The sequence below is a fragment of the Mya arenaria genome, chromosome 16, assembly GCF_026914265.1.
Source record: "Mya arenaria isolate MELC-2E11 chromosome 16, ASM2691426v1".
NCBI classification, from domain to species: domain Eukaryota; kingdom Metazoa; phylum Mollusca; class Bivalvia; order Myida; family Myidae; genus Mya; species Mya arenaria.
In genome coordinates, this window is record NC_069137.1 from 50,578,064 (window position 1) to 50,594,613 (window position 16,550).

Below are 16,550 nucleotides of genomic sequence, written 5' to 3' on the forward strand. Positions count from 1 at the left end.
ATTATCGTCGTATTTTGGTAATTTAGCGTACACAACAATGATATATGTCTTGACATTTTGAGAACATTTACGCATATTATAAGACTTATACAAATGCCCTAATAGTCCGGACTGACAGTCAACCGTTGCAATAGTCTCGACATGCTTTTTGCATGACAGTCAACCGTTGCAACCGTTGCAATCGCAACAAAACTGTGTATTGTCAAAACTGATGATTGTTTTGATAAGGCTTGTCGCTGTGCGGATTAAAGCATGTCGGCATAATTAAGTGTCGGTAATTAGCCTTGCCAGCGGAAGGCAACATCGGGTAAAGTGCGAACAAACAACCATAAGGTATTACCATCACAATAGTTTGTTCTATTGATGTTTTTCTAATGACAGACAGCGGGTGTTTTTCACACCTTCGCACATTTGAAAAGATTTGATAGTGACAATAATGCTACTTTGCGTTATGCACAGTCCTTTATCAATTTTTTAAAACAGTTACATACAAAATGTTTTGTAAAATATCGAAACATTAAAATCATAAACAACGATTAATTGATATTTACCTCCTTTCCCGATTTCCGTTACCGTTATAACTCAATCCAGTTAAAGTGCTGACTCACATCGAGTTTTTGTGAGTAGCGTCCCTTTTATAAAAAAGTAAACACTCGTGTTTTTTTCAATTTATTTCTCAATAAATCATTTTAAAGTAAACATTCAATATATTTCTGCATGTGTTAACTTGCGTGATTTTACCTATATCAGTTGTTCTTTTCGGTGACGCAGTACAGATACTTACTATTACCGCGTTCTTCCCCGGCCCGATATTTTCGACCTGAAATGGACTTGGAAAAAAACAGATGAAATTCTAATAGCATAGAAAGGACGCAGTCAATTTTTAAGACGAGAATTGGGGGTAAAAAAGTGCGTCCTATGCATGATATAATACGGTAATTTGTGATAAATATTGAAATTTGTACATATCATGTTGATGTAAAGTTGAATCATGAGTGTTATACTTATTCAGATGATATGTAAACATTTTTTTTCACAGTATGAGGGAATTTCTTCCACCTTAATACAAAGAACAAAGGCATTTGTTTATGATTTTGCAAAATTAAAAATTTATTTTTTGTTCAATTTTTCTTTATTAAGAGTGTTTCTTTCGAAAGTTATTTCTTTATGTAATGGTTGTAAGATTTTGTATTCCTAATTTGAAAGTTATGTCATTTTCAAGTAAGCATATCAATCTTATCTTTTCAGCCATCTTATGATGGTTACTTTTAATATTGTGAAAATACGGTCATAACTCCATATAAAGATAGAAGGAACTATATCTGTCGTGTGCGAAGGCGGTTAATTCACTGTTTATTGGCAAGAATATATAGATGGTGAATATACCCATAAAACTCTATAAAGATCAAAGGAATAATGCTTTGAGCCATTAAAGCTGCGCTTTCACAGATTGACCATTTTGTCAACTGTTATATTTTTTGACTTGGAATGAGCCAATTTTTGCGTTAATGATTGGAAATCAGTAATACAATACTGCTGACAAAAGATCAGATCACAATTTTTTATGAGACATCACATCATAACAAGTATTGTTGTGCGATGTTAAAATGATGTCATAAAACAAAATAGTGCGGCTTTAAAAGGACATTTATTATGAAATCATGTGGCTTTTAAGTGATATAACCAGTAATGTATATAATAAAAGGGTCATTAGTACTGTGCTTTGATCGACTCTCGTGGATTTTTGCTGATTTTGATTTCACCTGGCTTGCGTCTCTTGAAAAGGACTCTGCAAAAATCTACTCTTGTAGAATACAACCTCCTGGATCAAAACGCAGTACTAATAACCCTATTGTATTGCTCTGTGCCCTTAAAATTCCCTGTGTTATTGCAAGAATATCCGGATTGTGAAAATATGGACATAACTCTATATGAAGATTGGAGTCCCCGCTGTGTGCTTAGCCCTAAATCATTGGGTTCAGTTTGTCAACGTGGTTATCATTTGATCGCCTTTTAGAATACATATTTCCGAGTAGTTATTATTATTTTTTTTTAACTAAATCTGAAATGGACAGTTAATTCAAAATATATTTGTTTTTTGCATACTAAAATTTTCAAAATTTGATTTGTGACACTCAAAAATAATTTCACTGAATTTTCTGGTTCTCTTACAATATTTTTTTCGTACTCTTTCCTTAATTACATGATGCTAATAATTAGTGATGTTCCGATGATCGATTATAATCGAAAATTGATTGGTTGGGCCTGAAATCGGCGACAATCGATAGTATTTAGTTATAATCGATTATCGAAAAACATAAATATTAGTAAGTGTTCAGAATGATGTTATCTTTAACATAATTGTTGATGAAAGCCACAATAAGCAAGAAAATGAACTATTTTTTATACAACAACACTTAATAACTTCAATCATAGACATAAGGTATATGCATATAATGATTAAGAGTTTAATATTGTACATGAATAAAACTACAACTCAGGTACTATCTAGTATTTTAAAAACCGATTGTACTATCGATAATCGGTTACTTGAGTGGAACCGATCATCGATAGTAAAATTGCAACCGATTCCCAACACTACTAATAATTGATGTGTTTCTTTTTCCAGTGTGGTGGCAAGAATATCCGGTTTGTGGTTATGAACAATATGCTCCCTTCTGTAGTGAAAATGCATGAGAAATATGATTTGAAAGGAAGCACATACAAGAGAAAGGCTTCCAAAAGTGAACGGAACAAGAAATCTCCCACTTGGAAGGTAATTTGTAAATACCATCATAAGTTACAAGGCAAAGGAAACCATATCAGATGATATCTAAGCAATTCAGTGGTCGAAAATGGCATAAGCCTTCAAGCCCTACACTGGTAAAATGCTTTACGGGCTTGCTCAATTTCTGGATTTTATATAGTAGTGCTTGTTCAAAATTTTGATGTCAAGCAATAATATAAGAATTTGGGCTTGTTAAAAAAAACTGTAATTTCAAGGACTTCATTTTTTTAAGGAAATCTGTAGTTGGAAAAAATATTAACTGCTTTACTGTACCTCGGCCTTCCCTAGTTTTTGATGGGATTGGTGCAAAACTGTTGTAAAAACATGTTCAGAATTACAATTGAGTTGGACCAAGCCTTTGATAAAGTGCCAAATATGTCTCTTCCAGGATTTGGATTTCATGGAATTACATCCAGATGGCCTGATGTTGGAAAAAGACACCTACGATGCCCTCGTTAAAACCATACAGAGGGATTGTAGAGTAAGTGGATAGTGAATTTTATGATATATAGTATGCAGTTTTTCTCCCAAGAATAGGCCTAAAAGAAAAATTGGTTCAGTAACCCGACCCTACCAACAAAATACAGTTGAACACCATTAATCAGAAATCGTAGGGACCCAACAAATTACTTGGGAATAGCGGAGTTTCAGATTAACAATTTTCCTCAAATGACAGCATTCGCGAATTATAGATGACGTGAAAAACTAAGTCGTGAAAATTGCAATGTGGGTTACACATTACCAATACGATACACTCGCTTTGAGTTATCTTTCTTTCACTGAAATTACATATTGTTTACTCAGTATCGTTCGGTCTATTTTTTAAAGAATGATGTGATGTCTCGCTAAACTCTGTTGATTCCGTTGATGTGTTTCTTAGTCAGGTATCCGTCAAGTTTGTTAATGAAGTCATAGAATTCGCTGCTCCAAATATCATTTCATTCCGATGATGAAGGATGTCGCTTGGTGGTTGGATATGGGATCTTCGGATCAATTGTCACCTCAAGCCGATGCCCGAGTGCAATCGCAGTATGGTGTGAAAAACTATGACATGATCAGGTTCGAAATAAAAATTGATGAATAGGTGTGAAATACCAAATCGGGACCGTAATTTTTACTTCGGAATAGCGATTATTTTGGAATAGCGATTTCGGATAAAAGACCAAAAATTTAGTTAAACAAAGAAGTAGTAAAATCGGAACGGGAAATTTTCAAAATAGATAATTTCGGATGAACGGTGTGCGGAATAGCGTTGTTCAACTGTACTACAATCACTGTGTATATGATGCTATCATAGATGGGAAGCAGTTAAAAAAATCTGAGAAAAGTCTGAAAAAAAACCTTAATATCTCAGATATGAGGCAGAGAAAAATATGAAAATCGGGCGCCACCACATTTGTTTCGACAAATGTAAGTGAAGCATGACTGCTGATGCAAACCGTACTCGATGGGGCTATGAGTTTGAATATTTGTATAGCCTATGTCAATATCAGGACAATTTTAACCTGAAAACTAAAAGAAATTAACATAATAAGACCACTTGAATAACAATTTGAAACCATTTTATTTCTTGAAGTAGACTTTATTCACATATGACATTTATGCAGAAGGATGCACAAGCTGGTCTCTTTGAGTTCTGTCTCCATGGCCTAGTGGTTAAGGCGTCTGCCTACGGAGCGGGAGGTTGTGGGTTTGATCCCTGGCCGCGTCATACCGAAAGATGTTAAAAAAGTTGGTACAAGGCGCTCTGCATTTAAAGGGTAGTGCTTGGAAAAGTTGTGTACTCAGTACTGGTTCAACCCAGGAAAATTGTATCCGGTGTATCGGTGCTTTACACCGAGCATGTTAAAGAACGAAGAGGGCAGACCTTGATAAACTCAAATAAACAAACAAACCTATGAGTTCCGAAGGGTGCTACCAAAAAAGGACAGGGTGAAAAACCCTGCTACATCTCTTGAGTGAAAGCCCTAATCACATCACAGCTCACATGTCATTTATCGAATATTTTCAGGTGTTGGAGAGTTTTAAGATCATGGACTACAGTTTGCTGGTGGGAATTCACAACCTGGATATCGCCAAGAAAGAAGCAGTATGAAACACATATAATACTATGCCTAGTTTCTAACCAAAGTTACAAATAACGGAAACTAGCCTCCCCTGCATTTAACCATTAACATCATGATGCCATTTCAATCAAATGTTTTCTGATCTCAAAAAACGTTTGCTGAAACAAATTTAGCATAGCTTGATAAGTCTTTTCAACGGTTCAATTGTCCAGTGAAGGATTTCCCTTAATGCTTTTTAGTGACATATCATGTTATTTTCACATTTTTCAACTGTTGCATGATAAAAAGTAAAGTAGCATTCAATATACCAGGGTGATTTTTACCTGGGTTTTCACATTTTAGCGAAACCTGGTCATTAGAATGACGTACATCATTGTTTGGGGAGGCGGGCGATTTCAAACAACTAATACCATAGGACAAAATTTAGTTATGGTTAATATATTGCAGCCAAACTTGGAATTTAGAAAGATTTTAAGGAGAACTTTCATGGGATTGCGTAAGGGCTCCTAGGGTCATGGTCAAGGTCACTGTAAATAAAAATAGAAAAAAAGGTTGGTACTGAATAACTTAGTTAGGGTTGACTTATTGCAATGGAACTTTATATGTTGGAAAGGTTTTATGGAGACCTTTCATTGGGTCATTTTTGGGGGGGGGGTCACTTCTACTAAAAATAGTAGAACAGTTGGCAGACATCGCGAAAACTGTTGGTCTGACAGTCCTGACCGGTTAATTATGACTCAGTCCGACTACATTAGTAATAGGGTTGGTGTGTCTTACCTGTAAATAAGAAAAAAAATTGTTCTCTCTGATATATAATGGAGTTGTCAAATAACCATTTGTTTACGAACTGATGTTGTATTTTGTAGATGTGGGAATGTGTACTGCAATTAGACAAACACCATGCAGCATTTGCCTCCCTTAACAATATGTTACAAAATAATGTTTATAATTACTGTGTAATTATCACACAATGTTTTGAAAAAAAGAATTATCTTTTATCTTGAACAATTGAATGTTTTAAAGGATAATTCCAAATGTTCCAAACAAAAATCTTCTTTGGAACATGTTATTGGACCAATCAAAATTTTCATTAGAATAAAGTGCGAGTGTCAAGAAATGGCATTGTTTAAATTTTATTTTAGAGCAAAAACCTTGCAAAAATAATTCATATTTTATTACTTTTTTATTTTCTGTCAATGTAAAATTAGCAACAAGTTTTCAAACCAGCAAATATTCTTTTGGACCAATAAAATATTGGAGGCTTGGTCCAATTGAGCGATTCTTTTTCTGAACTTTAGCGATGCCTGAGTTGGTACTGAATAACTTGAGTAAGAGTTGACATATTGTGACCAAACTTTGTTTATAGGAAGGATTTATGGAGTCCTTTCATGGGGACCCTAAGGTCAAGGTAATAGTCATTGTTACTAAAAATACAAAAAATGTTGGTACTAACTAAAGTTGGCGTTAATAAATTGTGACCAAACTTGGTATGTCAGAAGTGTGTATGGAGACCTTTCATAGGATTGTGTTTGGGGCCCCTAGGATCAAGGTCAAGGTCACTGTAACTAAAAATAGAAAAATGATTGGTACTGAATCATTTGTTTGGTTTGACATATTGTGACCATACTTAATACCTAGGAATGGTTTATGGAAGCCTCTCATGGGATTTGGTTTCCGGCCCCTCAAGTTAAGGTCACTATTTTTGTAAATAGAAAAAATGTTTGAAACTGAATATCTTTAGTTTGAGTTGACATATTTTGACTAAACTTGATATAGGAAAAGTTTATGGAGACCTTTTATGGGTTTGGAGCCCCTAGGGTCAAGATAAAGGTCACTGTAACTTAAAATAGGAAAATGTTTGAAACTCAAAATCTTGTCAAGAAACTTTGTATGTAGGAAAGGAATGTCGAAATCTTTGATTGGTTTGAGTAAACAAACACACAAGATGCAACAAATCAGCTTACTTTAAGTTCTCACAACATAGGCTTTTAAGTTCTTCTGTCAATCATTGAAAACCTGATCTCATCACATTGTGATATTTATATTTCTGGTTATTTTCTAAATGACATCACAACATTTTTTGACACACTTTGCAATTGACCTAAGAACTAAATTTCATGTTTCCAAGTAATTGCTTTGTATTATTTGAATACTCTCTTATTACAGGCTGCATCTGCTCACAACAGAACTGACCTCAACACAACGGGATTTAACACCATGGGCGGTGGCCTGTCCTCATCACAGGGAACCAGCGCCAGTGAAGTGCATGATGCCGGTAAAAACAAAGGTGGAGGATGTATTTTTACTCACTTACTAACCAACACACCTAATGTACATTTTTTATACGGGAGAAAAATAGTTTTTAGATCTTTTTAGAAGTATAGGAAATAAAGGCCATATTCCATATCTATCTTACCCTTGGACACGCCTCAGTAAATCCATTCAGTCCATTGGTCATTTATTTATACTCTCCAATCAAAAGTGTTTAAGACATTGGGGAAGTGGAAATGGTGATTTTTTTTATAAAATTTATGTTTGAATTATTGGAATGATCAATCAAGCCAAAAAGGTAAATTTTGAGGCATTTGCAACCTTATCTGTCAGGCCATGATGTTGTTATTATTGTGTCATTAGCAGCATCATGCATTCAATGGGCATAAGATTAACTGTAAAATGTAAATATGATAATAGGGACTCCTCTTGCCAAACTATGGTAAAGTTATTTGTAAAGTTAAGCTTTTTGAATAACTGAGAAAAATGAAACAGCATGGTATCAGATTGGCTTGCTATTGTTGTGACTTCTTTTCCTAAAATAGACACACACTTTAGTTACTATTCCATTAAATTTAAGGTCATTTGTATTTCAAAGAAGAAAAGTATTGTCATAGCCTTGTTGTTTATGTCGTCATTCAATGTCTGAAAACATCAACCTTGGCCATAACTCAAACATCGACCAAGATATTCAAATGAAACTTTGTTACCAGATATAATACACACATGTTAAGCAAGGGCCATAACTCTGGCTGTATCTACTTGTTGAATAATATCACTTGTTTGGGCTTTAAAAAAAGAGATGACTGATGGTGTTCACTACCCACATATCTTGTTTTAGCATGTCAGGGTTGTCTTTATAGTTAGAGCTAGAGTCAGTTAACCATGAAAAAATATTATTTTCAAGAGATTTTTTTAAGGGTTACAAGAATTTAAAATACTTTTACGAGAATTAAACCGACTGAGATCACATGGTCACTGCCAAAATTCCACAAAAATTGGTTTATTTCGAACTCAGCAGTTAAAACAATTACAATTGGTATTTTATGGTGATATTTCTTCAGCTCTATGATTAATCTTCATTAAAATTTGGTTTTAGAAGCTGGTGTAATGTATTCATACATTTAATAATAAGAAATAATTTATATATATATATTTATATATATTAATACTTTTAACAATGATCAATACCTTTCCTCACTGTATTAGATAAAGGGTTCTTCTTTACAAAATAACACCCTATATGATGTTGTGTGTATCCAGATTAATACTCACTCAGTCTTCTTTTATAATCTAACCAAGAGCACTAGTCGAACAGTTCTGGGGGCCATTTTATGAAAAATCCTATGAGCAATTGGTACCTAGTTGAGATTTCAATCAGTACATTTAGACTGTCGAAAATCTATCATGGGTGTGAACTTGTTCCTAGAATTTCCTGATGAAATGTCACCTGAACAATTATACATGTCTGTGTTTGACTGTTTGATGGAAACAAATGACATGTACATGGTGTAGATTAAAAACAATTATATTCTGTGACTAACCCTGTGCTATTTGGTCAAATATTTATTCAATAATTATGCCCCCCTTCGAAGAAGAGGGGGAATATTGCTTTGCACATGTCGATCGGTCGGTAGGTAGGTCAGTCGGTCGTCCGTCGGTAGACCAAAGCTTGTCCGAGTGATAACTCAACAATTCCTGGACGTATGGTCATCAAACTTGACATGAAGATAGGGCCTGACCAGTAGATGACCCCTATTGATTTTTTAGGTCATCGGGTCAAAAGTCAAGGTCACAGTGACCTTAAATGGTAGAAGGATTTTAAAGCTTGTCAGAGTAATTAATCAACAATGCCTAGACCTATGGTCATCAAACTTGACATGGAGGCTGGGTCTGACCAGTAGATGACCCCTTTTGATTTTAGGGGTCATCGGGGCAAAGGTCAAGGTCACAGTGACCTTGAATGATAAAAGGTTGTTCGATTGATAATTTGACAATGCCTTCACCCATGGCCCTCACTATTGACTTGAAGGTTGGGTCTGATCAGTAGATGACCCCTTTTGATTTTTGGGGTCATCGGGCCAAAGGTCAAGGTCACATTGACCTTGAATGATAAAAACGTGTCCGAGTGATAATTCGACAATGTCTGCGCCCATGGACCTCAAATTTGACCGGTCTGCCTGACCAGTAGATGACCCATATTGATTTTGGGGGTCATCATGCCAAAGGTCAAGGTCACATTGACCTTGAATGAAAGAAGGTTGTCCGAGTGATAACTTGACAATGCCTGCACCCATGGCCCTCAAACTTGACTTGGAGGTTGGGCCTGACCAGTAGATGACCCTATAGATATGGGGGTCACCAGGTCAAAGGTCAAGGTCACAGTGACCTTGACGGCAAACTCAACAATTCCTGGACCTTAGTCATCAAACTTGACATCAAGGTCAGGCTTGACCAGTAGATGACCCCTGTTGACCAGTATATGACCCCTTTTGATTTTAGGAGTCATCGGGTCAAAGGTCAATGTCACAGTGACCTTGAATGCGAAATTGTTGTTTAAGTGATATCTCAATGCCTGCACCCATGGCCCTTAAACTTGACATGGAGGTTCATGCATATTTCATTCAATTGCCCAAATAATCCTGACAACATTGGCGCTCAGGTGGGGCATAATGTTTGACAAACATCTCTTGTAAAATTGTGTTGTGAATCTGAAGTGTACATAAAGTGACCAGTCTATTTTGTAACATGAATATAAAGGAGATATACAGTGTAGATTTCAGTTGTGGTATGGTAAATTTGAACTCTTTTAAATTTTTGTGAAGAAAAAAAGTTTTCTTTGGGACTGTTTCAAGTATAAAAGAATAATATCAAAATCCTTGAATGATAAATACGATAAGCTATGTTATATGTGGTACAGAAAATCAAAAGAAGTGTTAATTTTACGATATATAGCATTCATATTATTCTCCCCCCAAAAAAGATAGTGTGCATATTTGTCTCCACACAATATGATTATAACTATTGCCTGTTTATGATAAATAGTATTAATGGACTTAAAAAATTGTTTCTCTTTTGTTTTTTCGTTTGGTATTAAACATAGTATTAAGAGATTTTACCTGACCTTTTTTTACTATTTTTCAACTTTGTATCCTTTGGTATAATCTTCCGTATAATTCTGTAACAAATGAAACGTCTCTGCTCTATCTAGGATTAGCTAGAGGGAAGTCGATGCGTACCAAAGTGACCCAGTATTCCACACCAATGGAGTCTATACAAGCAGAAGTTCGCGATATTCTAGAGGAATTTGATGACGATGACATTCCGTAAGTAGATTATACAGACATTATTGCTTAACAGGTTTGAAAGCATACGGAGGTTAATATATTATTAGCTGGAAATGTCAATGGTCAAAATACACTGAAGCCTCCAAGCCTCCAAACATCTTTTTTTCCCCACCTTTCAATCCTCAACTGCCTGCCTTTTGCCCCCACACCCTGGCTTCCGCTGGTAATCACAGCGTCTGGTTGTGCTTCGGAAAGTCACAAACATCTTGAGTCTGAGTTTCAGACTTGGGTTCAGAAAAATGAATTCTGAATTGATTCAAAATATCCTGAGGACCTACTCTTAACCCTTTAGCACATAGACAAGTGGCCAGATTACACCTCCCAGTCAATAGCCATCTTACTGATAAGCAGTCCTTATCTGTATAGGTACTTTTCAGGATATTTGAAAATGAGCAAATGAATACAGCAGTATGACCTTAAAATCAATATTACTCCAAATAATTGTTTCCAAATCTTTTTTATGTGAATACATTTTTTATAGATAATTAAATTATCTAATAAATGGTGTCAATGATGAATATAAAATTATTTTATTTCATCTGTGAAGGTATTTCCAAGATGGAATTGTAACATTTCTTTGAAATGTCATAATTGCATGAAATCAAAGGGTAATAAAATGCTGGGATCGATCTAAATTTTATTACCCCTATCATAAAAAGACCCATCTGGATTAAAAAGCCGACAATTGATGTTCTTGTGTATAATACACAGAAATGTGGCAGGAATATACGGTGTCATCCAGCTGAGAGATCCAGTCCAGAGTGTCTGTTTAACTTTATTACCCCCTCATAAAATTCTTTACAAAAAGAAAGCTGATTAATGTTTTCCAAGTAATGAATAAAAAGAGCTAAATCATCAAACGCTTGCACAAATGTTGTTTACTTGACCTATTTTACGACCGGAACCATGCTGGCCATCGATTAGCTCAGCAGAAAATTTACTCATCATTTTCTCAGCTACTTATTGTTTCTATTGTTTGTAACACAAAATATTATCTACAAATAATTATAATCTTTATTGATTTTAATGGTAAATTAAACTGACATAATATATTCAATGATTTACGCATCAATGGTTTGGGGGAAATTCCATACTGTACAGTACTGCCATTCCTGGAGGTTTTATTATGTCACAGTGGGATCTCACACCTGTGATTGGCAGTATAAATAATAACCTTCAAGTTTTAGCAGACAACATTTTCGAGGGAAAATCAATACACAAAAGGTTAAGCTTCAGCTTTATAAACATCCGGGATATCGTTTACAAAAAGAAAGATGCAAAATTGAAGTATTGAAATGACCCTATTGAAATATGCGGGAGATGCGTTTACATCCAGTAGTGGATAGGGTCGGCCAGATGCATTTACATCTGCTAATGAGCTATGTCGGCCTATCTCGTATACATGCGCTAAAGGGTTAAACATGACTGTGCATGCAAAGGATGCATATTTTTTAGCTTGTCTGTTCTTTGTAGAAAAAAGGTTAAGTTATTGTCATGGTGTCATAGAGCAACATTTGTAAAGTTGACCATACCTTAAAAACCTTCATTGATTATTCCATTGAAACTTGGTACACATGAGATAAAACAGACATGCAATAGCAAGACCCATACCTCTGGCTTTAAAGGGACTAGATACCACAGAGTACCAAAATCGGCAAATTTAGTACTTCCTCAAAAAAGCCTTGAATTATCAATTAGAGCTAGTATGAGGCCGATGAAACATTATTTTACATGATAAAAATAATATTTTATCGCTGTCTCAGCTGAGTTTTTCCGTTTAAAAAATAGCGCACAATGGTTTCCCTTTTTATAGTGTGTATGTTTAGCAAGTGAAGGTACTGTGATTAGTACAGATACATATAGCTACACTATTTTTAACTGTACTGGGATTTTTGTGGTAGACAAACCCAGTAAATTTCGCATTGGATAAGGAATATTGTAAGCATGTGATAATCTGTAGTAAGTAAACACAATGCGTTGAACACAACCATTTTGTTTTTTCTTGCAAAGGTATCATCTGGTGTCCAGTCCCTTTACTAATTGTTGAATTTTGTCTCTTTTTTGACTTACCACAGATGAGTATTGGCATTTACATGGGGCTCATATTAAAGTAATCTGTGCACAAAACTATGCCTGACACTCTAAATCTTTTGCCAAGTACACATGGTTTTAAAATATCCAAAAGGCGCATTCAATCAGGTTAAAAATGAATTAGTGTCAGTCATTGGGACGATTGTTCAGGACTGTCTTTGTTTAATAAAACAGCATGATTTACGACATCTTTGATAACTTCTTGATCATGTTCTGATATATTTCAATAAAACAAGTTCTGCTGAAATGATTATTAGGAACACCGCAGATTACAAGAGTATTCATTAAAGTGACACTCTTATTCAAAATCAATACATACACATGAATAACAGGCATTGATTTTGAGGGACAAATCTTGAACAACTAAATAATACATTTATGGAAAATATTAATTACTGATAACAAGATTGTGACAGTGTATTTAATAGCTAAAAACCAATAAATATTAAATGATTGGTGAATGCTAAAAGATTTACAGTGATCTACTAAAGTCTCGTAAGGTAGAAATACCGTGTATTCTGCACATTTCAAACTTGGAATCCTTGATAAGAACCATTATTTTCGACATTTATTCATCCTTTCTGGTATATTTAAGCAATTGTATTAATTGTGGTACATCTTATTTGGGAGTAATAGTGCAACTTTAAACTTACAGCTTTGTGGTAAATCTTATTTGAGAGTAATAGTGCAACTTTAAACTTCCAGAGCTGTAAAGATGTGAAAATTGATGTTTACAACAATCAGCCCAATCTATAATAAAAAAATCTCATTCATAACATAATCTTCCTGATAACAGACCCGGTGGCATACCAGCCAAGAACTCCCGAGGCGAGAGGTTACTTCTATACCTGGGAATTATTGACATTCTGCAGTGTTATAGGTTCAGAAAGAAGGCTGAACACACATTTAAACGGATGATAACGGATGGGGTAAGTATAACTGTAAATTGTGATGTTCTTTTTTTGTTTTGGATTCATCAAGTCATGAATGCAAATGCCACCATTCTTTTTGTTAATAACCTCTGTGTATATTGAAGCAATTTACATCATCATGATGTCGTAAATACTTTTAAAACCTCATCAAAATGGTCCATTTGTGTAGGTGAAAAGCGAAGTAAGTCTAAAGACCTACCATGTCTCATGTCAATTTTTTATTTTCATTTTTCTCATTATTTAGCATATTTCCTCATTGTCAAATTAAACTGAATTGGTGAGAGTGGTTTAGTGTTAAAGCTGTCCGCCTGTCACCAAAGAGGTTGTGGGATGTATTCCCACTTGGGTGAGAGTGGTTTGAGGGTAAACCTGTCTGCCTCCCACCAAATAGGTTATGGGCTCTATCCCCAGCAGGGTGAGAGTGTTTTAGTAGTTAAAGAGGTTGTGGGCTCGACTTGAGAGTGATTCAAATCAGCTTTCAGCAGAATCCCCTGCACCCTAGCTTAACCTATATGATACCCTTGGCAAATTGGCTAGGGAAACTTCCTAAATCTTGAATATTCATAAGCAGTTTCAGATCAACGAAATAGCCGATAACAAAAAGGAAAGAATCTCTTTTGTGAAGAGCTATCGGCATTTTTAACAATATCCTGCCTAAAGCAATTTGTAAGCTGTGATCTCATTGGATTATTTCGAACCGAGATTGCATCCGTAACTTTTCGGCCATTTCTGCATGTGTCTCATGCGACCGATCAAGCGGCTGGATTTCACCTTATTAATTATTCATGAGTACAAGATTTTTACAGCTGATTTACCCAGGGTATCATATAGGTTATGATACACTGGGGTGCTGAGGATGAATCATGCTAAAATAAACTACTCGTTTTTCAGGATACAGTTTCTGTGACGCGGCCCAGTTTTTACTCCGAGAGGTTTCAAAAGTTTTTTACGAATACCGTGTTTAAAAAGGCTCCATCCCGTAAGTATATATGCTTATAATAACTTTAGTTTAACAGATTTAAGTGAAAGTGTTCTTAGTAACAATAACGATACAAGCTGATTAAGTGTTCTTGCTTTCACTCCTTCATTTGCATTCACAGTCAAATTGATAGTAAGAAATTGTACAGAACTTTGTCAAAGCTAACAACATTGTTAACGTCAATGCGAACTTTCAAATCTTTTTCACTCTGTGTTATGGAAACATTTGTGATTTTCAATCAATTCTAATAAAGGCTATTGCATTTAAACATATAACCCCCGGGGGAAGGCATATTTAATTTATGCCACCCACCTACAGAAGCAAATTAACCCTTGAGGACTCCAAATTACTGAAAAAAAGACACCCACCTATATACTATTTAAATAATCGCCTTTCTGCCGTGGGTTATATGTTTGACTGGAATAGCCCTAAGATATAAGTAATCACAGAGGACGGTTTCAACTGTCCATGTTTTTTTTAATGTTTGGGCACACTGCCACAGCATAATTTAATTCACCTGAAAGTTGACAATGATGCAATTAATGATGTTTTAAGCTTTTACAAATTTATGAGCAATCGGTCCATTGTTTATTGTACTCTTTAAGATGTTGTTACTATAATTTCTTACAGCCTATGATTGTTATTGTACATTTCCTTGAAAAAAACTTGTTTCTAAAACAAGTGAAAACCAATTTGATTTGATCCCCTGTTAAAAATGTAAATTTCATGCAACATCTAAAGACGTCAAAAATGCGTACCAATAAACTTAGGCTAGCTGTAACAGTATTTCATTTCAAATCGGTGATTGCTTTTATTAAAATGAAAAGTTCTACTCAGTTATCTGATATTATGTTAATACCGAGTTTTTATTGGTACAGATAATGTTTGTTTTCTTTATTAAGGTATTTATTGAATTTTACTGTAAATAATATCATAGGAAAGGTAATATACAGTGGAAAAATTATGATAAAGAATGGGATCTGTATTCATAAAGGTACTTTAGTGAAAACAAATCAACTTATGATTTTTTAACAATGAATATCTTTTCATCACATTTATTCTCATGCTTTTCTTATTTTGACATTTGTTGAAATATTTCTTACTCTTGGTGTAAAAGCGTTGTTCGTTTTTTTTTAATCCAAATTATAATTAAAAAAAAATTAAGTTGAAATTTTTCACTAAGATGCTTTATGAATACTGCCCCAGGTAATGACTCTTTATACTATGATATCAATACAGAAAAGAATCGGAACAAAAGGAATTGTTGCTGGTACGTCTTAAGTTGAATTCTTGCAACGTAAAATTATGGCAGAATCTACAAAATCTACCTCTACATGCTTTTAGAACATTGCTTTCTCTTTTAAAGCTGCACTCTCACAGATTTACTGTTTTTCCAACTTTTTTAACCAGGTTTTCACATAGTGAAACCTGGTTATTAGAATTATGAACGTCGTTGTTTGGGCGGGCAGCGGGCAGGCGGCCGGGCGGCGTCACACTCACCTATGAAACTGAATAACTTTAGTAAGGGTTGACATATCTTGACTAAACTTGGTGTTTAGGAAGAGTTTATGGAGACCTTTCATGGGATTGCGTTTGGGGTCCCTAGGGTCAAGGTTAAGGTCACTGTTACTAAAAATAGAAAAACGATTGAAACTGGATAACTTTAGTTAGGGATGACATATCTTGACTAAACTTGGTCTATAGGAAAAGTTTATGGAGACCTTTCATGGGATTGCGTTTGGGGTCCCTAGGGTCAAGGTTACTAAAAATAGAAAAACAGACACAGGCTGAAGTTCTTCTGTCAATCATTAAAAACCTGGTTTCGTCGCATTGCGGCGTTTCTTGTTTATTTTTTGTCATGGAATTAGCAAGTTTTTGTGTAAATATCTGCAAACCAGTGATGAAAGACTGCTGACAAAATCTGCGATCTGATCTTTTGTCGTCAGTCTTTTATCACTGGTTTTCAGATATTTACGCAAAAAACTGCTCGTTCCAAGACAAAAAAAGAGTTGTCAAAACGTTCAATCTGTGAGAGTGCAGCTTTAAAGCAAAGCAAAGCAAACATATATAATTTAC

The 16,550-nt window shown here is 34.9% G+C and overlaps 1 protein-coding gene across 7 annotated transcripts in view; it reads left to right on the forward strand.

Annotated features, from left to right (window-relative positions):
• Nucleotides 1-16,550, forward strand: part of LOC128221242 (phosphatidylinositol 4-phosphate 5-kinase type-1 alpha-like) — a 55,258-nt gene that overhangs the window by 14,121 nt on the left and 24,587 nt on the right. For 6 of the 7 annotated variants that reach the window (XM_052929776.1, XM_052929774.1, XM_052929773.1 and 3 more), the window contains exons 8-14: nucleotides 2,630-2,776; nucleotides 3,177-3,269; nucleotides 4,800-4,877; nucleotides 7,021-7,141; nucleotides 10,337-10,451; nucleotides 13,360-13,492; nucleotides 14,387-14,474. In XM_052929776.1, coding sequence (XP_052785736.1) covers nucleotides 2,630-2,776; nucleotides 3,177-3,269; nucleotides 4,800-4,877; nucleotides 7,021-7,141; nucleotides 10,337-10,451; nucleotides 13,360-13,492; nucleotides 14,387-14,474 — 775 coding nt within the window. The remainder of the gene's footprint in view (nucleotides 1-2,629; nucleotides 2,777-3,176; nucleotides 3,270-4,799; nucleotides 4,878-7,020; nucleotides 7,142-10,336; nucleotides 10,452-13,359; nucleotides 13,493-14,386; nucleotides 14,475-16,550) is intronic. The other variant, XM_052929775.1, reaches the window with a different exon arrangement.